Source organism: Neovison vison, chromosome 6, assembly GCF_020171115.1.
Source record: "Neovison vison isolate M4711 chromosome 6, ASM_NN_V1, whole genome shotgun sequence".
Taxonomy (NCBI): domain Eukaryota; kingdom Metazoa; phylum Chordata; class Mammalia; order Carnivora; family Mustelidae; genus Neogale; species Neogale vison.
The window spans coordinates 166,533,945-166,559,327 of NC_058096.1; the positions used below are offsets into that span (position 1 = coordinate 166,533,945).

General features: G+C 44.2%; 1 protein-coding gene across 1 annotated transcript; it reads right to left on the bottom strand.

Annotated features, from left to right (window-relative positions):
* On the bottom strand, positions 1 to 25,383 carry RPN1 (ribophorin I). Its single transcript, XM_044252888.1, has 10 exons — positions 25,088 to 25,383; positions 21,174 to 21,238; positions 18,766 to 19,072; positions 14,589 to 14,798; positions 12,352 to 12,544; positions 6,996 to 7,095; positions 5,339 to 5,477; positions 4,973 to 5,092; positions 1,565 to 1,810; positions 1 to 387 (listed from the first exon to the last, which is right to left on the bottom strand). Exons 1-10 carry the CDS (start codon positions 25,346 to 25,348, stop codon positions 205 to 207), a joined length of 1,824 nt encoding a protein of 607 aa, XP_044108823.1. The 5' UTR covers positions 25,349 to 25,383; the 3' UTR covers positions 1 to 204.

Consider the following 25,383-nt stretch of genomic DNA (forward strand, 5'->3'; position numbering starts at 1 on the left):
AAAAAAAAAACGAACCCTTTAAAGACAAAAACGAAGCTTCTTGTGTTGCCTATGGCAGGCCCTGGCTTCACTTCCTTGAAGGCCTTTTGTAAAACACAGATGCCAGCATTCAGCAGCCTTGATGGTAGCCCTCCCCCCTTTGCCCCCAACCTGGCATCTGAAAGTGCAGCGCCCTGGGCCCACCCCGAAGGTAACGGTCAGGGGCTACAGAGCATCAAGGATGTGGTCGATCTTGGTGACCAACTCCTGCCGCTTTCCAGAGATGAGCTTCTCGTTCTCAATGTACGTGTCTTTCTTGAGCTTGCCAGCCACCAGCCGCTCGGCTTCCACCGCAGACTTCAGCACCAGCTCCTTGACCTGCGCGTCCAGCTTCTGCATCTCGCTCACCTGGCCGAGGCAAGAGCAGGGCAGAGCTTCAGAGCGGTCCCCGGCCCACACTCAGCAGGGCCCACCACCTTCCCTGCCTACAGACCCCGGAGCTCCCAGAGCAGAGGCGCCAGCAGTGGAGGGAGACAGGCCTAGCTTCAGATGCCAGCTCCACTCTCTGTACTGTTAAACTCTGACCTCAGGCCTCAGCTGTACGGGAGGACCGTGGGGATCGAATGGGAACATATGGGCAATCCCCCAGCACAATGCCAAGCACATAGCAGGTCCTCGAGGTACGTTTATCTTCTTCCCTTGGGCTGGTCAAATTAGGTCCAGGGACTCAGCTGGGCAGGACTGATGGCAGGGGTGTGGCAGAGACACTGAATGACGCCTGTTATCACCAGCTGGGTGTGAAGCTGAGGACTTCCCAGTCAGAATCATTCAACATTTACGGAGTGAGCCACAGTGCTAAGCACAAGTCTAGGCTCTGGAAAACTGCAGTCAAGACAGATGAGGCATCTGGCCCTCATACAGCCACCAGGGAATACTCGAGCATGTAAAGAGTTCCAGAAAGAGGCAGGTGCTATGAAGAACAAAGTGGTAAGGAGAGGGAGTACTGGGAGTGGCATGTGGAGAGGAGGATCATCAGGGCCTCTGAGGGGTACCTCTGAGGAAGGGATCCCCTCTTCCGTTATAGGTAACAAGGACTCGCTCACAAAGCAGGTCCCAGGCAGGGTTCTTAGCACTTTACCAACTCACTTCCCACTCACAACATAGTGAAGTAAGTACTGACACATGAAGAAAGGAGGCACAGAAGTCAGGTAACTTGCCCAGATTGACAAAGTCTGAATCAAATGCCTGATTCAAAGTCAAGGTTCTCAGCACACATGAGTAGCCTGGAGCCTCGCCCAGGCTGGCCTCCAGGAGAGCCAGCTGTCGCTCTCAATAGCAGCCACATGGACAGACAGTGACATGGAGGCTAAGAGAGCTTCCCAAAGCCAGCCTGTAACCGAAACCCCCAAATTTCTTGTTCCACTTTAAGGGTTGGCACCATGGGACAAAAGCCAGAATTGAGCAAGAGCTGCCCGGCATGTGCACCCAGAGCAGCCCCGTGGTGCTCTTGAAGTGGGGGACAATCCCTGAAGGCATGACAAAGGAGGCCAAAGACCCAAGTGACTCTAGGATGGCAAACACTTACTTTGTCGCACAGGTCAGAGCCCTCTGTCTTCAGCCTGGACTGCAGCAATGCAATCTCACTGGTCAAGGCCTTATGCTCTGTCTCCAGGCTCTTCTTGCCACTGTTGAGGGTGGACACATCCCGTGACTGCTTGTACCTATTGACAGTCTCGTCAAAGTGACGGTAGAGACCTATTCTCTTGTTGACCAGGGTCAAGACCTGCTCCGTGATGCAAGCCACCTTCATCCTGGCCTCTGCAGCTGGATCCTGTAGGGGAGACACCATGAGTGACAACATCCAGGCCTGAGCCTGCTTTACCTCCCAAAGAGTACCCACCACTGGCTGTGCAAACAAGAAAAGCGATCTTAGAATGTCAGAGAATCCAACCTTTGCTGACACTAAATCTGGACCAATTCAGCAAAGGGCAGGACTGGACATGAAGATGAAACTTTACTTCAAAGCCCAGCAGGGCAGAGAGGGGATGAGAGAAGGAATACGAATGCTTAGAATACACCATGAAAGGGACAGGTGAAGCGCTAAGGGAAGAGAAATCTCAGTGCAGGTCAGGGAAAGCTTCCAGGATGTTTATTATTTCTTTCCCCTTAAAACCTTCAAGAGTTTCCCAGAGCCTAAAGAAAAAGTCCGAGCTCCTTATCCTGCCATTCATGGCCCTTCAGATGAGACCCTACATACTTTCCGGAATTCTCTGTTATCATGTGTCTACTTCAGAAGTTCTAACTTGGCAGCTCAAAGGCCGAATCTGGTCTGCAAATGGTTGATTTGGCCCACAATTGTTTTTTTCTCAATAAATTATCAAAGCTGTAAAACAGGGAGACATATACGTAAGAAACTGTATAAACTGACCCATTCGTTCAATGGAATACTCTGCAGCTATGCGAAAATAAATAAATAAATAAATAATGGGGAAGAGCTCTATGAACTGATATGGGTTAATTCTCACAAACTGTCTAGTTAGAGAAAGGGACAAAACATTGTACTTGTGCTACCTTTTGTGCAAGAAAGAAGGAGAAATAAGAATTAAAGGATCTCCTTATTTCTGCAAAATCAATCAGGAAGGATATCTGGAGATTGATGAAATTGGTTATTGACAGGGCAGGGTTTATAAACAGTACCAGAGGGAGAAACTGCAATAAAATCCAAACAGAAACAAATGAACCTAACTATATTTCAAATGCGTTAACACAGGAAAACTCCGCCAGTTACCTTGGAACCCAGTACTCTGACAAGACATTCTCAGTCTCAAGACAAAAAGAACTGCTAACAAAATCCTGGGACTCTACCTGATAGGTCTGGTGTTTCTGGGGGCACGAGGGCAGCAATTCTGAAACTATTTTGTGGGTTTACGGAATTTAACAAATGAATAAACACACTGCTTTTGGGATCCAGGAGAGAATTGAAAACTGTGGAATGAGGGAGGACAGTTAAGAATCCTGTGGCATCAGATTGATGTGAGATAGCGGTGTTAACTGCTCCTATAAATACCAGACCTCTCTCCCCTGGCTCTGTCTGCTGAAAGACCCAGACACAGTGACACCCCAAAAGCAATGATCACACCTAGCTCCCAGATCATGGTCTCTAGGTACCATTTCCATACTGAACGGAACCAGGACTGCCTGGAGAAATTACAGAATATACCTGAAACATGCTGCTGTGCCCAATGATAAGGAAGTGCTTGAAAAAAATGATGAGACATGACAAAAACTGACAAATCTGGGATAATCTGAGCATCAAAATAAGTAGCACCAGTAGAGAGTGGCCCACAGAGCAAGGTAAGAAGCCAGGAAGCCCTACAAGTAACAACCAGCCCACCAGGGAGAAGCTTCTCCTTCCAGCACAGGGCCAACCAAAGGAAATCAGTTTTCCAACCACCACACTAACAGCAGATTCAGACAGGAATTAATATTAAATGCTAGAACTAATCAGTGAATGTATAGGAGAGTATTTATATAGCCTCAAACAGACCATACATTAATTGCAAACAAAAAAACTGTAACTTTAACATGAAGAAATTAGGCAGACATCGACTTAGCCAAGTAAGGAGAGTTACCATCCCAGCACTGGGACCAGCAGACATCAGGTACCCCTGATGGGATGCCCTGCAGACACAGAACCACTTTATAGCCTTCTTGCCAAAAATGCATTTTCTCCATTTAATCAGAGAGAAACACAGGATACTCCTCTAAGTTAAGGGATACTCGACAAAACCTGTCTCTACACGTCAGATATGTCAAGGTCATTAAAGACAAAGAAAGGCTGAGGGGCTGTCCCAGATTAAAATAAACAAGACAACGAATTTGACAACGAAACAAAGAAGATTCTTGGGGCGCCTGGGTGGCCCCAGGCGGGGCTCACTGGGTCAGGCCTCTGCCTTCAGCTCAGGACGTGATCTCAGGGTCCTGGGATCGAGCCCCGCATCAGGCTCTGCTCAGCAGGGAGCCTGCTTCCCCTCTCTCTCTGCCTGCCTCTCTGCATACTTGTGATCTCTGTCTGTCAAATAAATAAATAAAATCTTTTTTTAAAAAAGAGAAGACTTGCTACACACATGCTTTAGTACTCAAAGGGGTGGAGTATATAAATGTCTTCAAGTTACTCCCAAATAGCCCAGAAAAAATTATGTATCAAGAGAGAACAAATGTTAAGTGCTAGGTCTAGGCACAAAGCATACGATCGTTATTTTCACTATTCTTGCAAAGTTTCCAGAAATGTGGAATTATTTTTAAGAAAAAATTAAAAATAAATAAATAAATAAAAGCAGGGGCGCCTGGCTGGCTCAGTCAGTGGAGCACATGACTCTTAATCTCAGGGTCATGAGTTCAGGCCCCACATTGGGTGTGAAGCTTACTCAAAATAAAATTTTAAGAAAAATAAATAAACAAAAGCAGCATTTATAACTTAAAAAGTGGAACTATTTCATAGTAAAACCTCCACTCAGCCCTTCTGTATGACAGGGCTTGCTAGCAGCTGTTTCACTGGGCTGCCTATGGAACCAGCCAGATCAACATCTTTGCTCCATGTACCTTACTGCTCCCTGTAGGTTCCACCGAAGCCCTCCCTGCTGCTGCACAAACTCTTCCTTCTAGCTGAATGCCCTTCCCTACTTTCTCTGCCTGTCAGCCTCCTCAGGGGAGCCCCACCATGAAACCCAGGCTGCCCTGTTTCCACAGTACTCACACCAGCACCAACCTGCCTCACAACCCCACATGCTCTGTGACCACAGCAACAAGAACAAGGTCTCTCTCTTTATATGAGGTAAGGATCAGCAGAGGCCACAGGCAGGGGAGAGGCTTGCTGGCAACATGGTTCTGCCTTGGGCTTGCTGAGAGGACCCCAGTGCTCAGTCAAGTTAACGAAACACATTATCAAAGACACAAAATGACAAACGAATGTGGGGAAAAAGCCAAGGAGTACCTTTGTGATGGAAAAGTCCAGCCTGACATAGATGATGACAGTGAAGAACAAAATGTAGAAAGCAGCCACCACCAGCAATGGCTCCTGCAGCATGAGCACCTTGTTGAACGTGTAGTGGACCTAGGGGAGGGAACAAACAAGGAGGACTGGTTTCCACAGGTCTGTAAGGACTCAGACACCTGGGAGCAACAGAGGGGCCTCAGCAGGCCCATTGTCATGCAGACTGCACCACACACCCCCAGAGGTGACTACGCTCAAAGCCCTACAGCCCAAGGAGGGAAAGATAAAGAAAGCCAAGTCCCTGGCTCCCAGGACCCTGTACTCTGTGGAGGAAGACACAAAAAGCAGAGCAGTGGAGCTACTCACCACTATGTCCTGAATGTGCTGTTCCACCAGGTTTTTCTTATAGGCAACAATCACAGGGCGGCCAAACGTGTCCAGGTAAGTGTAGTGCAGCTCATCTGGGGCCCGACTGATTTCATAGGGACTATCAACTTGGATGTTCCTGGACGCAGGTGGGAATGAAATACGGCCTAAGACAAACTGCACTGACCACCGAGGTTTACTGGGGGTTGGAGAATTCTAAGGCTCAGGGGACCTTTCAGGATCACTGAGTTCATACTCCACTCCACTCCCCTCCTGGCACCAAGGACCACCAGACCTCCTGAGACAGCTGACCCGCTGCCAGAGCACCCTGACTAGTAGACTGCTCTCCGCTGAGGTAATGACCGTCTCCCTGCATCTTGTCCTTGCTAGTGCTCGCCAGTTCCGGCCAACCCCGGACTCACAAAGCCCACAAAGCCCTCTGCACACTCCACCCAACAAGACTCTCTCGGGTACCTGAAGGAGCCCCTGAGAAATCTACTCAAGAAGTTCCTTCTCCTCCCGTGACTGAGAACTTCTATAAGGTATAGTGGGACATGTCTTGTTTTCATCTGCCTAGATCCACTCTCCCTCCTCTAGGTTCTCACGCCCTAGTTTTGCTAGAACTCCCCATCCCCTGTGGAATATCCTCCACAGGAGGAACAAATCTGGTAACTGATCTTTCTGATGACCAGAGTGGGCACATGACCCAAGAGAGGCAAGCAGAAGCTCCCCTCTTAAGCTCCTAGAGCAAAGTGACACAAAGACACACACAGGTGTTTATCATTCATGCCAAGGGCAGGTCACCCATGAACAACTGTCAGTTTCCACCAAATGGACTCCCAGAGATGCTCTGGCTCTGCAACGTAGAGCAGAGCCAATTTATTTATTTTTATTTATTTATTTATTTATTTGACAGAAAGAGAGAGAGAGAGCGCGCGCGTGATCAATCGTAAGTAGTCAGAAGTCCCTGCCAAACAGAGAGCCCAACGTGGGGCTCAATCCCAGGACGCTGAGATCCTGACCTGAGCCGAAGGCAGAGGATTAACCCGCTGAGCCACCTAGGTCCCCCTACGCCACCAAATTATAAGCAGCACCTTACCCTTCCGAATGCACTCCTTGCTGCTTACAGTGGCCAAAGACAGCACTACTGTCTCTGTAAGCATGGAAGCCTAATACACCATCCCCCCTTTCTGAACCTGGTCTGACCAGAGAGCACTACTGTCTGTAAGCATGGAACCCTAATACACCAGCAGGACCACTCCCCACTCCCGTCCCTCCTCTGCTTCCTGAACCTGGTCTGACCAGCCCAGGATAAAACAGAGCCACTGTTGCTCTTCTTTTTTGTACACACACAGTACAAGGGCTACCTGGCTGTCCTGAGCCCACATTCTGTCCTGTTGCAGGTCGTCCCATCCCCTCTGGATGCCGCATCTGTCACGCAGAGGCACTCTGGGCACCGTGGTTCATAAATCAACCCAGTACCCTCATCTGAGTCTAATGTTTCTGTTTTAACTCCAGTCAGAAAGTCCCTGCAGACCTCTCAGTCAAAGCTAGGTGCGAGTACCTCCTCACCACCCCAGACTACACAGCTTCCCCTTGAGGTACAAGGCCACTACCAGAGAAACGGGAAGCAGAGGAAAGGAACAGTTGCACTCACTTGGCCCCTTCGGGCAAGATGATCTTCACTGTCAGAGAATCTATCACTTGCTCATCGAACACATGGTCCACGAACCTCATCTTCAGTGCATACTGGTCACCTGGAGAAAGACAAACACATGCAAGAATATGAAAACCAGAGAAAATGACACAGGAGCTAGAGGTAAGCACAGGGTACGGACACTCTCACAAAGAGCAGAATTAAGAGGTGCCATTAAAGTTAATGGATCAAGGGCGGCTGGGTGGCTCAAAGGGTTGGGCCTCTGACTTCAGCTCGGGTCATGATCTCGGGGTCCTGGGATCAAGCCCCGCACTGGGCTCTCTGCTCAGTGGGGAGCCTGCTTTCCCCTCTCTCTCTGCCTCTCTGCCTACTTGTTATTTCTCTCTCTGTCAAATAGATGGATAAAATCTTTAAAAAAAAAAAATCTGTTAAAGTTAATGGACTAGGAGATTCTGGGAGATAGAGGTGGTGCTGGCAGCATACTTATGGGTCTTCCCCAATTTTTACATAAAGAGCAACTAGACAGTGAAACAAAAAACCCATGGAACATTTTTTACAACAAAACTAGGTAAGACAAAGATCTCCATGAACCTCAAAATACAAATGGGGAGTTATAAAACACCAACACACAACCAGCCCATTACTAGTGTCTGTAAAGGAGAAAGCAGAGGGAGCCAACAGAGCAAGTGATAGACCTGAGGAGAGAAGAGCCCCAAAAAGGCCACCACTTTGACTAGAGAAGAAGGCAGGCCAACTGTAGAAAGTGACTAGAGCTCCAGAGTCCTCCCCCGACCCCACATGGTGGGCGAGCAAATAGGCCCATGGACCTGTGAGTCTAGAGCAGTCTAGTCCCTGAGAACCTGGGAAAGCCAGCAGAGCTCCCCTCCCAGGACAGCACCCTAAGCAGTGTTCCGTCGCCCAACACTTTCTTCTCAAGTACCGCAAGAGATGATGCCATCATTACATCTCCTCAAATAAGGTGTCCAAGAACCCCATCCTTTTCTCATCTCCGCTCTCCTGAGAATGCCACATATCCTGTTCCTCTCACAAGTTCTGAACACCTCTCAAGGCCAAGATCTGAGAGCTGTCAGAATTCTACATCCTGGGCATCACAGACCAGGAAGAGGGAGCACTTCTCTACCAAGGATTTGAATAAGCATTGTGAAAATCATTTTAATGCCTTAACACTTGACTTTGATTCAACCTCTGATAAAAACTCTGAATGTCTTACTCCTCAGGAATCAGTGGTGAAAAAATTATCTCTAAATGAAGCTGGTAAATATTAATCTTTTAATATTTGTTCTTCTAATAAAGCAATAAGCATTAAAAAAAAAAAAAAGGCAGAGGAAAAACTGCTGGAGGAAAATCAAAATGGAGCCTAAAAGGGACAACAGAGCTACAGGAAACTGACAAAGCAGGCTCCACAAGCAAGCTGCTGTATTTAATCAACAGGTAAACTGGGTAGTTACAACACCTCCTCCTAAAAATTCACATTAAACATGAACAACAGGACGCCTGGGTTGCTTGGTTGGCTGAATGACTCTGTTCGGCTCAGGTCATGATTCCAGAGCCCCAAGATTGAGTACTCCATCAGGCTCCCCACTTCTCCCTCTGACCCTCCCCATCTCATGTTCACTGTCTAATAAATAAATAAAACTTAAAAAAAAACAACAAAAAAAACACAAGAGTAACAGAGAGGTGCCTGGCTGGCTCAGTTCACTGAGCATGCAACTCCTGACCTCAGGGTTATGAGTTTGGCTCACTTAAAAAAAATTTTTTTTTAATTAAAAACAAAACTGAGCAACAGAAAAAAGGTGCCCCTCACTCTTAAGTTATATTTTCAAAAGCTACAAAAAAAGAAAACATCTTGGGGTGCCTGGGTTGCTCAGTTGTTAAGTATCTGCCTTTAGCTCAGGTAATGATCCCAGGGTCCTGGGATCAAGCCCCGCATCTGGCTCCCTGCTCGGCGGGAAGCCTGCTTCTCTCTCTTCTACTGCCCCTGGTTGTCTCTCGCTTTTTCTCTCTGTCAAATGAATAAATTAAAAAAAAAAGAGAGAGAACATCTCAAGAGAAAATGAAAACGTGCCAGAAATACATGCCACAAAACTGATTAAAACTGTTCCTGTGGGGCACCTGGGTAGCTCAGTTAATTAAGCATCCAACTCTTGGTTTCAGCTCAGGTCATGTTCTCAGGGTCATAAGACTGATTCCCACGTTGGGGTCCATGCTGAGCATGGAGCCTGCTTTGGAGTCTCTCCCTCTGCAGTCTCTCCCCCACATGCATTCTCCCTTTAAAAAAAAAAAACAAAAAAACACCTGTTCCCAGTATTTCAAAATAAACTAAAGGTACTATAAAAACGACTCAAGTCATGAAAGAGCACTACAAACCAGAATTACAGAAAAGTGACAGAAAAGCAGAAAAGTGACAGAATGCAGAAAAATTTCAGGAAATAAATTTTAGAAATAAATTGTTTTAGAAATGAAGGATAAGCTAAAAGGACTAAGAAAAAATAAACATAACAGGGAATGTCTTGTAATAAACAGAAAGCAAAAAGAAGCAAAGTTTTCAATGAAGAAAAGACTCAAGAGAAACTACCAAATATTGAAAACAGGCCAAGACTCAACATAGAAATAATAGGAGCCTCAAATGAGAAAAGTTACAAAAAGGTTTCAAAAATTGAAAAAACAATGCAGACCCAAGAAAAGTAACACGGCAACCACTGCCAAAACATGTTCCACTGGGGCACCTGGGTGGCTCAGTGGTTTAAGCCTCTGCCTTCGGCTCAGGTCGTGATCTTAGGGTCCTAGGATCAAGCCCCGAGTTGGGCTCTCTGCTCAGCGGGGAGCCTGCTTCCCCCTCTCTCTCTGCCCGCCCTTCTGCCTACTTGTGATCTCTCTCTCTCTGTCAAATAAATAAATAAAATATTTTTTAAAAACCCATGTTCCACTAAAAGTATTAGATTTTAAAGAATCTCTTTCATTATTTATATAAAAAGACTTAGAGGAGGAGGTGACTTATAAAGGGGAAAAATTAGATCATCATCAGACCTCGACAATGACATTTTATACCAAAAAAGGAACACATGTCAAGGAAAGACATATGAGCCAGTTATGTTATATTCCTCAAAATGGCTTATATGCACAAAAGGCACAACCTGTCATCAACTACCGATGTGTGAGAACTCATTCCCATAAGCCCTACCTAAGAGAATGAGCTTCAGATCATCAAAATGACTACAGCTGTCAATGTGAACACTGACATAGTTTTAGCATTAACTACAGTTACTATAGAGGCAAGACCAGAGTTAAAAGCAGGGAGGCCCGGAGCACCTGAGTGGCTCAGTTGGTTAAGCATCTGCCTTTGGCTCAGGCCGTGATCTCAGGATCCTGGGATGGAGCCCCAAGTCAGGCTCCCTGCTCCTCAGGCAGTCTGCTTCTCTTCTCCCTTCCCTCTACCTCTGCCCCCTGCTCATACTCACTGGCTCTCACTCTAAATAAATAAATAAAATCTTTAAAAAAAAAAAAGTTGGGGGGAGCAGACTGTGTAATGGCTATTTGTTCTGACAACAGATATACAGTATATGCACAGCACACCTAAACAATGGGGTAGAACAGGGAGAGGATATGCAAAAAAATAAACAAATTCTTTTCAGTAATCACATTGGAAGTGGTAGTATGATCATTTTTATTCTGAAACTTCTGTGTATTAGGTGTGGGATAAAACAACTAATTGTGTAATGCTCTAATTCTGTCACCTTTTCTGTCCTTCAGAACAAGGACTCTCAATATGGAATTAGATACAGATATAACACAGATAACACACCATTAAGTAACTATATAAGTTCATAATTTTCTTACACAAATACAATACACACCTACCTCTGTTAACTGAAAAGGCCTAGATACTGACCAAACTAAGAACAATATGCATTCCTAGTTCTCAGACTATGGTCTTAAAACATGTTTTTCCACAAGATACTAGGGCTTTGATGAAAAATGGTTGATTCCATGTCTGGGACAGAAAATATACAAACTGGGGGAGGCTGGTGGCTCTGCTGGTTAAGCATCTGCCTTCGGCTCAGGTCATGATCTCAGCGTCCTGGGATCGAGCCCCTGCTCAGTGGGGAACCTGCTTCTCCCTTTCCCTCTGCCTGCTGCTCCCTCTGCTTGTGCGTGCTCTCAAATAAATAAAATTCAAAAAGAAAAAAAGGAAAGGAAAGATAAGATACAAGCTGGGCCAATAATGCCTTTCATAAGACAGCAAGGAAGGTAACAGTTTTCAATTTGTAAGAAATACAGAAGACACAGGAATATACTGAATGGCACTTTGAGTAAGAAGTCAGCAAAATCCAGATTGTACACTACAAATGGCTCAAGTTCTTCAATAGATAAACTATTTTTTTTAAAAAATCAGATGGAGCAGAGAACTATTAACAGAAACTCATAAGACATCAAATTTTTTGCAAAGGGCAAAACTAGAGACTCCAGAGATGCACACTTGGGTGATAAAATCGAACAAAGTCAAGAAAGCAGATACTGAAAGCTGGGATGGTAATCACTACTGTGGAGAAGGAAGAGGTACATGGAGAACCTTTGGGCTGGCTGGCTCAATTCAATTTCTTGGCCTGAGTAAGTGGTGGTTACGAGGTGTTCTAATTGTCATTTACTGAACTATACATTTTTCTGGTGGTTTTCTCTAATTTTGTATTTAAAAGGTTTTAAGAAGACTTGAAAATATGGCAAAATGATCATAATATTATATATTATTGATATATATTATGTTGTATAGCATATATTATATAACATATGTTGTATATAGTATATATTATATAACTTAACTGTTATATAATTAAGAAGTTTTAAGAGGGTTAAGAAAAGGACTTTTACGGGACGCCTGGGTGGCTCAGTGGGTTAAGCCGCTGCCTTCGGCTCAGGTCATGATCTCAGGGTCCTGGGATCAAGTCCCGCATCGGGCTCTCTGCTCGGCAGGGAGCCTGCTTCCTCCTCTCTCTCTCTGCCTGCCTCTCTGCCTACTTGTGATCTCTCTCTGTCAAATAAATAAATAAGATTAAAAAAAAAAAAAAAAAAAAAGAAAAGGACTTTTACTGGACTGTTCGAACTAACTACCAAATGCATGTATTACTTTTACAATAGTAATTTGTCCCCACCCATGAAAAGTTGTTCCTAATATCCCTGCCTTCCAAAAAATAACAATACTCTCTTCCCATCAAAATGGCAATTGTTAAAACACACACACACACACACACACACAACCACCACCAGAAACAAAAAATGCAGGAAATGAAAGAAAGTAATAGTCTCTCCCCTTTCCATTCCCTAACTACTAAAGACTGACCCAAATTGTAGAGGTACTCATAGCTTGGGAGGTTGTAGCCAACGATGTAATGGGTCTTCCACCCGCCGAACAGAGGGAAGCGAGGCCGGATTTCCATCTCTACGGAGTCATCCAAAATAAGGAGGTGGCTGGTGGAAACGTTGCCAATCTCATCCCGGTAGTAAACGTCCTGGGCAGCAGCAGGGAGGATGGTCTGCAAGAGAGGGAACAAGCCTTCTAAAGCCCCCAGAAACTTACTCATGGGAGATGATCCTAAAGACAGAAAAGACCTCCTGCACCAAGAACCTCCCCACAGCACTATTTAATTGAAACAGTCCCCAAACTGGGACACCCTAAAAAGAGGTCTATCTAGCCTCCCCCAAGGCTTCAAAATTTCCTGATATTACATCTATTTCTCAATCATGGTAAGCAAATAGCTAATTCTCTTAAACAATAAATAATGAAGATGATCACAACTACCTTTATGAATACTGAAGGATTAATACAAAGATAAAGATAAAAATAATCTCTAAGTTACTCTGCAGGGAGAGAAACTAAAAATGGGAGAAATTCCATTAAATTGCTAGGTAGTAGGGTTATGGAGGCCATTTCTCCACCTCATATTCTTTACTATAACTTCCAAATCTATAAGAGTATTTTCATAATCAGGAAGAAATAACTCATTATGAAGAAATAATTCATAATGAGCCCTTCTGTAGTACGAAGTACAGATGACCCCTGGACGACATGGGTTTCAACTGCACAGGTCCACTTACACATAGATCTTTTTCAGCAAATAGAATAAATACTATAATGGATTTTCTCTTATGATTTTCTTAACATTTTTTCTCTAACTTTTTTTGCTCTAAGAATATAGTACAGAAGTGCCTGGGTGGCTCGGGTCATGATCTCAGGGTCTTGAGATCAAGTCCTGCATCGGGCTCTCTGCTCAGCAGGGAGCCTGCTTCTCCCTCTCTCTCTCTGTCTGCCTCTCTGCCTACTTGTGATCTCTCTCTGTCAAATAAATAATTAAAATCTTTAAAGAAAAAAAAAAAGAATACAGTACAAAATACATATAACATACCAAATATGTGATAATGGATTGTTTATGTTAATAGTATGGCTTCCAGAAAACAGGAGAATATTAGTATTTAAACTTTCTGGGTGTCAAAAGTTATATCCAGGGGCACCTGGGTGGCTCAGAGAGTTAAGTCTCTGCCTTCAGCCTGGGTCTGGTCTCAGGGTCCTGGGATCAAGCCCCACATCGGGCTCTCTGCTCAGCAGAGAGCCTGGCTGCCCCCCCACCCCCCTGCCTGCCTCTCTGCCTACTTGTGTTCTCTCTCTGTCAAATAAATATAAATAAATAAATAAATAAAATTGGGGGGGTAAATAATATTTCGGGGGGGGAGGGGTTATATCCAGATTTTCAACTGTGGAGGCCAGTGCCCCAAACTCTGTATTTCAAGGTTTTCAACTGAACATGTTTTCAATTTTTTATTATATCTGAAAATACAAGATTTCATTTATTAAGACTAAAAATATATAAAATGTCATATACAATATGATTAAGTATCTTTTAAAAACAGCACTATAAAAGAAAGAGGAAATATTAAAATATGAGCAATGCTGATTCTGGGCGGTGGTATAGTTTTTCCTTTCTCTATTATTCAAATATTCTTTTAAAAACATGGCCTATGGGGCGCCTGGGTGGCTTAGTCATTAATCATCTGCCTTTGGCTCAGGTCATGATCCCAGTGTCCTGGGATCGAGCCCCACATTGGGCTCTCTGTTCAGCAGGAAGCCCGCTTCTCCCTCTCCCACTTCCCCCACTCTCTCGCTGTGTCTCTGTCAAATAAATAAATAAAACCTTTAAAAAAAAAAAAAAGGAACAAAAACCAAACAACAACAAAAAAAACCATGGCCTACTTTGGGGCACCTGGTTGGCTCATTCCATGTAGCACATGACTCTCGATCTCAGCGTTTTGAGTTCAAGCCCCATGATTAAGAGAGATTACTTAAAAATAAAATCTTTTTAAAAATGGCCTCCTTAAAAAAAAAAGAAAAAAAAAATGGCCTCCTTATACAAATGGGGTCATTTTTTTTTAGATTCTTTCTGTTGGTTCTAACCTTGTGAACTGAACTACTTGAACACCAATCGATCCTCAACAACGGTCCATATTTAGATACTTTCAAAAAGCCGAAGGGCAAATGTGATAAAAGGGTACTTTCTCCCGACGTCCATGTTGCACACCCTGTACCTTAAATGAGCGGATGGAGGCTATTCCACTATCTGGTTGTCTCTGGTAATCATAGCGTGAAAAAGGTCCCTTCAGCACAGCCCCCGTGTGCTTCAAGTCCACATTTTCTTCCACGGCGATGTTACCCCAGTGAGAGACCTCGATGACCCGGGTCATGCTGGTGATGGTCAGGAAAGGGCTGTTGTTCTCATAATGTACTTTAAATGCATCCTGGAGAGAAAGGAGAAAAGTTGTTGCAAGTCTAGGTGACAGATGAATCAACACTAGTTTCGAATACACTGGAGACAATCCATATATCAGCAAGAGAATGGCTCCATTACAGTGTATCTAAAGCACGCTATATTCTAAAATAATGCTTATAGAACTTTTTAATGGCATATGGAAATAAATATTCATGATGTATTATTAAATGGAAAAACAGGCTATACAAAATTGTTTTAGGTTCCAACATAAGTATCATTTGTACTTTAAAAACAAAAACTTCTACATGCCACTTATCTTATAGCCACCATAGGCGTAAAAGAACAAAAAGAACTTGAAATGAAATACAGGAGAAACCCAACACAGTAGGAAACAGAGTTCCCAGATTGTCTCTACTTTCTCCTTGTAGTTTTTATTTTCAAAATTTCTACAATGAGGTCTTCAAACTGCCTTTTGAATAATTTTTGCAGTTTTGCAAGAAAACGAAATCTTAACCTATAATAAAGAAAAATTCTGACAAGATATATATACGATCTCCTAAAGAGATAATGTCTACCCAATAAGCTAGCAAATAACCTCAAAAATAAGGATGATTAATGACACTACTGGATTTTTTTTTAACATGGAGAAGACTTACCCAGAGAAGTTCCTAGAAGAGAGACCTGTTTAGCTAAGTGTATGGAGCTAACATAAATATACATGTCAGTCACTCTTGATGAGCGCCAAACAAATGCATGGTCATTTAATCCTCAAAACAACAGAATGAAGTACTACTCATCTCATTTTACAAATTAAAAACACTGAGGCCCAGCAGTTTTAACAAATTCAAGGTCATAAATAAATCGAAGTGGTAATATTAGTTCTTCACGTCTTTGATTTTTTTTTTTAAGATCTTATTTTTTTTTTTAAGATCTTATTTTTTTTTTTTTAAAGATTTTATTTATTTATTTGACAGAGAGAAATCACAAGTAGGCAGAGAGGCAGGCAGAGAGAGAGAGAGGGAAGCAGGTTCCCTGCTGAACAGAGAGCCCGATGCGGGACTCGATCCCAGGACCCTGAGATCATGACCTGAGCCGAAGGCAGTGGCTTAACCCACTGAGCCACCCAGGCACCCCAAGATCTTATTTATTTGAGAGAGAGAGAGAGAGATCACAAGTAGGCAGAAAGGCAGGCAAAGAGAAAAGGGGAAGCAGGCTCGATCCCAGGACCCTGAGATCATGACCTGAGCCAAAGGCAGAGGCTTTAACCCACTGAGCCACCCAGGTGCCCCAGGCGTCTTCAACTTTTTAGCTCCGACTGTGCACTCCTCCGACTGTACACTCCTCTATAGTAAATACTGCCTCCCAGGGAGGCCTCACAGAATTAAAGGAGATGGGACGCCTGGGTGGCGCAGTTGGTTAAACGACTGCCTCCGGCTCAGGGCGTGATCCTGGAGTCCCGGGATCGAGTCCCACATCAGGCTCCCAGCTCCATGAGTCTGCTTCTCCCTCTGACCTTCTCCTCGCCCATGCTCTCTCTCACTGTCTCTCTCTCTCAAATAAATAAAATAAAATCTTAAAAAAAAAAAATTAAATTAAAAAAAAAAAAGAATTAAAGGAGATACCTTTGGAAATTCCTTCACCTTGCCAATTTCACCACTTAAATTAGTATTAAATCTTTCTAGTCACTAGTAATGTAAGTGCCCTTTTATGAATACACACATGAAACCTTAAATATGGGATCTTAAAGGACAGAAGGATCAGGAAAACACCCTTCTTTCCCAAAAGTCCAAGAAAAAGGATATTTTATTAATTCTCATGGCTCCTGCCACTTTATTCACTCATCCTATGAATAGATTCTTAAAAGTAAAACTTCATTCATAATCATATTTGGTAGTATAATGCCGACATGGATAAGGGTGTGAGCAAACTAGCAGTTTCTGACTGCCGGTGCCAAAATAAATTAGCTAAATCTTTTTAAAAACCACTTGGCAATATACATCAAAAGATTTTTAATTATTTTATTTTTTTTAAGATTTTATTTATTTATTTAACAGACAGAGATCACAAGTAGGCAGAAAGGCAGGCAGAGAGGGGGTGGGAAGCAGGCTCCCCACTGAGCAGAGAGCCCAATGTGGGGCTTGATCCCAGAACCCTGGGATCATGACTGAGCTGAAGGCAGAGGCTTTAACCTACTGAGCCACCCAGGCACCCCAGATTTTTAATTATTTTAAAAAATTCATTTGAGAGTGAGGGCGCTTGCATGGGTGGAGAGGCAAAGGGAGAGAGAACTGTAAGCTGACTAGCAGCTGCGTGCAGAGCCCAAGGCAGGGCTCAAGGTGGGGCTTGATCTCATGACTCTGAGACCATGATCTTAGCCAAAACCAAGAATCTGATGCTCAAACAACTGAGCCACCCAGGTGACCCCTCATCAAGAAATTTTTTTTTTTTTTTTTTTTAAAGAATTTATTTATTTATTTGACAGAGAGAGATATCACAAGCAGGAGGAGAGTCAGGCAGAGAGAGAGAGAGAGAAGCAGGCTCCCGCCAAGCAAAGAGCCCGATGCGGGGCTCGATCCCAGGACACTGAGATCATGACCTGAGCCGAAGGCAGCGGCTTAATCCACTGAGCCACCCAGGCGCCCCTCATCAAGAAATTTTTTAAAGGTTCATATGCCTTGATTTGAAAACTTTTACTTCAGAAAATCTCTCCTATGGCCAAGAGACACATGAAAAGATGCTCATCATCACTTATCATCAAGAAAATGCAAATCAAAACCACAATGAGATACTAACTCACACCTGTCAGAACAGCTAAAATCAGTAACACAAGAAACAGCAGGTGCTGATGAGGATGTGGAGAAAAAGGAATCCTCAATGCACTGGGAATGCAAACTGGTGCAGCCACTGTGGAAACCAGCACAGAGGTTCCTCAAGAACTTAAAAATACAACTACTTTATGATCCAGCAATGGCATTTCTGGGTATTTACACAAAAAACACAAAAACACTAATTCGAAGTGATACCTGCATCCGTATGTTTACAGCAGCATTATTTACACTAGCCAAGATACAGAAGCAGTGCAAGTGCCCACTGACTGATGAATGGATAAAGAACGGATAAAGATGCACACATGCACACAAACACAATGGAATATTATTCCACCACTAAAATCTTCATACTTGCAGTAACACGGATGGAGTTAGACAGTATAACGATAAGCGAAATCAGTCAGACAAAAACAAATTCCATATGATTTCACTCATATATGGAATCTAAGAAACAGAATACGTGTGTGTGTGTATAAAGAGAAATATTAAGAAACACTCAACTATAGAGAACAAACAGAACAAACTGACGGCTACTAGAGGGAGGTGGGTGGGGGGATGGGTGACATAGGTGATGAGGATTAAGGAGGGCACTTACTGTGATGAGCACTGGGTGATGTATGGAAGTGTTGAAAATCACTATTAACTAACTGGACTTTGAGTCTAAACTTAATTTCAAAAAAAAAAAGAAAATCCACCCTAAGTCTATATAAAAAGTTATATGTGAAGAGAAGACCACTATAGTGTTATAGGTAAAAAGCTACCTGTCCAACATAGGAAACTTAGAAATAAGTTATAAGACATCAAATTACAGAATCTTAAGTGGCTATTAACAATGGTTTACAGGGGTGCCTGGGTGGCTCAGTGGGTTAAAGCCTCTGCCTTCAGCTCAGGTCATGGTCCCAGGGTCCTGGGATCGAGCCCCACACTGGGCTCCCTGCTCAGCCGGGAGCCTGCTTCCTCCTCTCTCTCTCTCTCTCACTCTCTCTCTCTCTGCCTGACTCTCTGCCTACTTGTAATCTGTCTGTCAAACAAATAAATAAAATTAAAAAAAAAAAAAAGACTTCAGATTTACACCCATCTCACAGCGCCAAGCTCATCCACTAGCGATTACTCCAGGAGACATTCTCTCAAGTAGGCAGGGACAGACTGGACTCCACACGCGCCTACCTGACTATAAGCAGGGATGTCTCTGAAAGGTCCATAATCCAGGAGGTCCTCGGAACGCGTGGGGTTCCCCAACTTGGTGTAGCTCTCTACATTTCGGGAAGCAAGCTTCACACGCATCGTCTGTGTCTTTGTTGGATAGGGAGAGTAGAAATAATGGTTCCCCTCAAACACGACAAACTGTTTCTCTGACTGGGTGATCTGGGTTGGATACGGCTGAAGCACGTGGGTATAGACTGTTTCCACGATGACTGAAACCTTGGCCCCAGGATCAAGAGCAACTGGGAGCTTGACTGTGAAGAATCTCCCACTAGAGGAAGAACAAGGCAAGAAAATTAAGAAATGAAGGGCAACAAAAACAGAAGTAGCAGCTCGAAGTCATGGCAACATTTTGTACCCAAGACAAATGCAGTTACCTTTAAGAGATCAACTTTAACCAATTAATTTAAGTCTTTTAAGACAAATGTCTGGGCATACATTTCACAGTTGTTTATAATAACAATACAGTCGTGCTTGGGTGGCCCAGCTGGCTGAGTGTCAGACTCTTGGTTTCAGGTCAGGTCATGATCTCAGGGTAAGAGATCATAAGACAGAGCCTGCGGTCAGGCTCTGTGCTCAGGAAAAAGTCTGCTTGAGAGTCTCTCTTCCCCTCCCTCTGCCCTCCCCATCCCTGCTCACTGGCCCGAACTCACTCTCTCTATAGCAAATAAATCTTTAAAAAAAAAAAAAGGAAAAGAAATATCAATTCTCATTGGAACTCAGAAGCAGCAGCTAATGAAGGCTTCTGACTGATGAAAGGCTAGGCAGTCAACACAGAGCTGACTATACTGGTGTCTAAGGAGCACATTTTTTTTTTCATGGATCAAAACATTGTCATGTTAGGGTTGCAGGATAAACGACATGTTTAATGTTGCCATTAAGCTTTATACAGGCAGGTCAATAAATTTAACATTATCCCATTTATACACTTACGTAAAATTATGTATAAATGGGCATATGCATAAGAAAACAATAGTTACTATATCATATTCTCCGTTTTTAAAAATTCAGAACTAATGAGAAAAAAATTCTTTTAACTTTGCCAAACAAACCAAATCAAACAAAAACAAACTCTGCCAAGCAGGGAGACCTGCTTTCTGAATCATGTGGGAACCAAGAGCTGTAAGGCTCAAAGGTTTGCTGCCAGGAATCAAATATTTTATTTCTTTTTATGATAACCTACAGCATAAGCTAATGCTGTCTTCCACAGCAAATATGATTTTTTAACCTTGGCACTGTTCACATTCGTGAGTGGCTACTTTTGTGCTGGGACAAAGGACCTGTCCTGGGCATTGCAGCATGTTCAGGAGCATCCCTGGCCTCAAACCACGAGATGCCAGCAGCACCCCTCAGCTGTCACTAAAAACGTCTCCAGACATTGCCAAATGTCCTGGGTGGGGCAGGACACAACTGCTTCCTCCTCCAGTTTAGAAGCACTGAGAACAGGGATGCCTGGATGGCTCAGTCCTTAAGCGTCTGCCTTCGGCTCAGGTCATGATCCCAGGGTCCTAGGATCGAGCTTCGCATCAGGCTCCCTGCTCGACAAGAAGCCTGCTTCTCCCTCTCCTGTTCCCACTGCTTGTGTTCCCTCTCTCACTGTGTTTCTGTCAAATGAATAAATAAAATCTTCAAAAAAAAAAAACCACTGAGGCTAAAAACATTTCTTCCTCCCACATCACTCACAGAACAAATAGTTCAATGCCTAATAAATACCAAGCAAAATACTGATAACTGCTGAAGCTGGGTGTTGAGATATATGGGGATTCTTTATTTGGTTCTTCCTGCTTTTTATGCGTTTTGGAAAATATCCTTAACAAAGTGTTTTATAGTAACTAGTAAGTGCCAGGCCCTGTGCTAGGTGCTGAGGTTAAAGCAGAGAACAAGTCCAACCCCAGCCTTCAGAGAGCTCAGCCTTGCTCCCTCCGAGAAGTCTCACGTTCAATGCCCTGAAGGCTCAAGAGGAGATAAGAGTTGGAAAGAGGATGGCAGCCAACAACAGATGGGACGCTATCTACTGAGACAAACAGCTTGCAGTTCTCACATACCATACTGGTTCTCCATCCACTGTTTGGGGATCCCTGTCCTCACGTATATTAGCAGACCTGACCTGGTATGGAAAGTAGCTACCTTCCTGTAAAACAAACTGCCACCGTGAGGGGCAATTTTAGCATTAGTAATCAGAAAAGATGTAACTGGGTCCAGAATACATTACAGCCTGTTGCTTACTTACCACAAACTATATTAATTGAAACAGCCTCTAGAACACCAGGTACTTCCTCAGCAACTCTCCTACCTTATGATTCCAACCAATAGGATAACCTATAACAAGAAGAGGCAGGATATATAGATATTCTGACTATTTGGTTGCTTACCTTTTACCCTTAATTTTGGTTTCTCGTACTTCCAAATTGTTCTCTTCCTCATCTTCTCCCTTCACCTATAACAGAACAAAAGAGGCTATTCTTTTTATTATGTTTTTTAGCCTCTAAATTTGAGTCAACAGTTAACCAACTGCCTTAGAATAACCATAGTAAAGTATTCAAACTACAAGAACACTTTAAAGACAACTCTGGTAACAATTTTTTTCCATATGAAACATAAGAACATAGTCAAAGACTTATTTTTTATCTAAGTTGTACAGTAAACTCTATAAATATATATTTTCCTGAATGACCAAACACACAAATATAAATAAAAATTACACTTTACATTTCCCAATATGAAGGTGACATTTTTCATCTCCATTTACATTCAAACACACATTTGCATAGAAAATATATATTATTTACTACAGTAGTAAAAAAGTCTCACATGTGGCCAAAAATGGTTCTACTTGCATGCAAGCTAACAGTGGGTAAGTCCAACAGCCACTGCTTGTCACACTCCCTCATGCTCATCCTTCACTGCAAAAGGAGGTGTAACCAGAAAAAGAATGTTAACTCCAGCAGTATCTCTGCTGAGAAAGAGCAGACACCCTGAATCATGAGACAGTGGAGTAGACTCTAAGGAAAACCTAATACACACTGTTGATCTCTTTGCCAGCCCAAATTCTAGTAGGGCTGAAGCACTTGTTCCCAAGGAGGGCACAAAGAACTATAATGAGGAAGAAGCTGTTTTTATTTTAAAATGCCTCAAAGTGGGTGCCTGGCTGGTTCGGTCATTGGAACATATGACTCTTCTGCGGAAGTTTGAGCCCCACATTGGGCATAGAAAAGACTTAAAAATAAAATCCTTAAAAAGTGTTTAGGGGTACCTGGCTGGCTCAGTCAGTTAAGCATCCAAGCCTTGGTTTCTCTTGGTTTTGGCTCAGGTTATAATCTCAGGATCGTGGGACTGAGTCCCACCATCAGGCTCTGCACTCAGCAAGGAGTCTACTTGTCTCTCTCCCTCTGCTCCCCACCCCCACTTACACTCCCTCCCTATGTCTCTCTCTCTCTCTTAAATAAATAAAATTCTTTTTAAAAAAAACTTTAGGGGTGCCTGGGTGGCTCGGTTGTTAAGCATCAGCCTTCGGCTCAGATCATGATCCCAGAACCCTGGGATCGAGCCCCACATTGGGCTCCCTGCTCCACAGAAGCCTCCTTCCCCCTCTCCTACTGACCCTGCTTGTGTTCCCTCTCTCGCTGTCTGTCAAATAAATCAATAAAATCTCAAAAAGAATTTGTTTAGGGTCATTTGGGTGGCTCAGCGGGTTAAGCCTCTGCCTTCGCACAGGTCATGATCTCAGGGTCCTGGGATCCAGCCCCACATCAGGCTCTCTGTTCAGCAGGGAGCCTGCTGCCCACTCTCTCTCTGCCTGCCTCTCTGCCTACTTGTGACCTGTCAAATAAATAAATAAAATCTAAAAAAAAAAAAAGAGAGAGAGAGAGAATTTTTTTACTTATTTCAAAGAGAGAGACAGTAAGAGAGGGAGCACAAGCAGGGTGAGTGGGAAAAGCAGGGTTCCTGCCAAACAGGGAGCCCAATGCGGGGTTTGATCCCAGGACCCTGGAATCATGACCTGAGCCAAGGCAGACGCGTTAAGCAACCCAAGCACCCCTAAATAAAAATCTTACCAATAAAAAAAAGAAAATTTTTTTAAGACATCACCATTGTCCCTTCTAACCAGTTCCTAAAATTCTACATGTAAGGTTGAAGAGAAATCCATTGAAAAAACCTGGGACACCTGGGTGGCTCAGTGGGTTAGGGCCTCTGCCTTCGGCTCAGGTCATGATTCGGGGTCCTGGGATCGAGCCCCGCATCGGGCTCTCTGCTCAGCAGGGAGCCTGCTTTCCTTTCTCTCTCTCTGCCTGCCTCTCTGCCTACTTGTGTTCTCTGTCAAATGAATAAATTAAAAAAGAAAAATCTAAAAAAAAAAAAACACTTCTAGCAACCTTATCAAGGCCTCCTATCAAGGTCTCCAAGTCAATTGTTGACTTGGACACACCCTCTTTGCTAAGTCTAACATCCAGTTACAATTCCCATTGAGACAGGGGTGTGAAGGAGTACATATATCCATTTATAGTGGGGCTATAAAATTAAATGATTTTGAACAAATCTGGTGATGTGGCTACAGGTCTTACAGCCCAACACAACCATACCTCAGAGCCACCTATGCCAGAAGACGCAATGGGGTCAGTGAAAGAGCACACAAAGTCTGAAACTAACCTAAGTCCCGATTCACTCATCGCTCTAAGAGCTAACATGGGGTTTACACAACTTAACTCCTCGACTGCACTCCTCACCTGCAGTAAGCCTACACCTCAAAGGGCCAACATGAGTGTTAAAGAGAACAACACTCTACACAAAGTAGATTGTGAATGGGACCTGTCTGAAGTAATCTGCCTTTCTACAGTATGATGGCAAATAGCTTCTGCAGGTGTCTTGTTAAACTGTGGCAACTTCAATACATCATACTAGTTTCCTGTTTTGTTTTTTAAGATTTTATTTATTTAACACAGAGAGGGACAGAGAGAGCACAAGCAAGGGGAACAGCAGACAGAAGGAGAGAGAGAAGCAGGCTCTCTGCTTGACCTGGACTCTGGGATCATGACCTGAGCCAAAGGCAGGTGCTTAACCAACTAGGCCACCTAGGTGCCTCCCAGAACTAGTTTTTATAAAAGAATGGAATTTAACATCAAGACAATCAAAGAAGGCAGCACACATTTAAATAAAGTTGTTTGTTTAAGATTTTATTTATTTATCTGACAGAAATCACAAGTAGGCAGAAAGGCAGGCAGAGAAAGAGAGGAGGAAGCAGGCTCCCTCTGGAGCGGAGAGCCCAATGTGGGGCTCAATCCCAGGCAGAGGCTTTAACCCACTGAGCTACCCAGGCACCCCTCAAATGAAGTTTGATCCATCTTTTAACAAACCTATGAATAAAACTGTGCATTCCATCACAGACAAGGCACAAAAAGGAAGAGGAATCCTTTCAGAAGTATGAATCCCTATAAACCCAGCTTTATAGCTGCAGATTCAGTCAAAGAGCAAGATGTACTTAGAAGAAATACGACACTGTAATGACTATTCTCCTCTCAACAAATAACTGGGTAATCACTTAATGAACATTACTTAATGAAAATAGTAATAAAAAGCAAACCTATGAATATGTAAAGCAACATTTTCTTTCCTTGAGATGTAAAAGCATTCACTGAAATGCTGGGGAAGTACATAAAGCAAACTTCCAAGCCATATACTGCTGAAGTGCAAGAATGAGAACCGGTAGGGGGAAGGGAGTGATTCCGGCCTGACCTTTCTGTACAGTTTAAGAGAGTATTTTTATTACCGACATGAGTTCTTTGAGAGGAACAAAATTTTAAAAGCGTCATTAGCAACCTTACGTACATGACAGTAGCAACGGTTTCAAATTACAAACTGGAAAATACACAACGTTACATTTCTGATTTTATTGGAAGACGGCTAGAAAGAAGCACCAACTATGGGCCAGACACTGCATTAAGGGAATGTAGATACTCATTTGGGCTCATTTCTTCGTCCTCCGGTTGGGCTCCTGCATCAAGTCGTGGGAAATCAAAGTTCGGTGCACCCCTACGCCCCGCTAGGCCCTTCGCAGAGGCGGCCACTCCGCTGTTCTCCTCGGGCAGGGCGGGTAACGGGGGATCCTCCGCGTGAGGCCAGCGCGGGTAGTGCCCGCCTGCCCAGAAGGTGTCCCTTCGGGGGAGCCGGGGGCCGCGATCCGACCGCGGCCCACGTGGGCGGCGGCCTGGCTCCAGCAGGCTTACGCTGACGTGTCCGCCAAGGCGGCCGGGCCGGCGTGCGCCGATCCCCGCCGCTCGCCCGCACTCACCTGCACGCCGAGGTGCGCCAGCCGGGCCTCGAGCTCGGGCTCCAGGGCCAGGAGGAAGGAGGCCGCGCGGGACGTGGAGCCGCCGCCCGGGTGCGCCAGGACCACCTCGGCCGTCACCTTGGCCAGGTGGCTGCTGAGGTCCACCGTGCGCTTCACGTCCTCGTTGACCAGCAGCGGTGCCTCCGGGGAGGCGCTGCTCGGCGCCGGGCTCCAGGCCCCGAGCAGCAAGAGCAGAAGCAGGCGGACAGTGGGCGCCTCCATGACCCGGACGAGTTGAGCCGCAAGCCGCGCCGAGC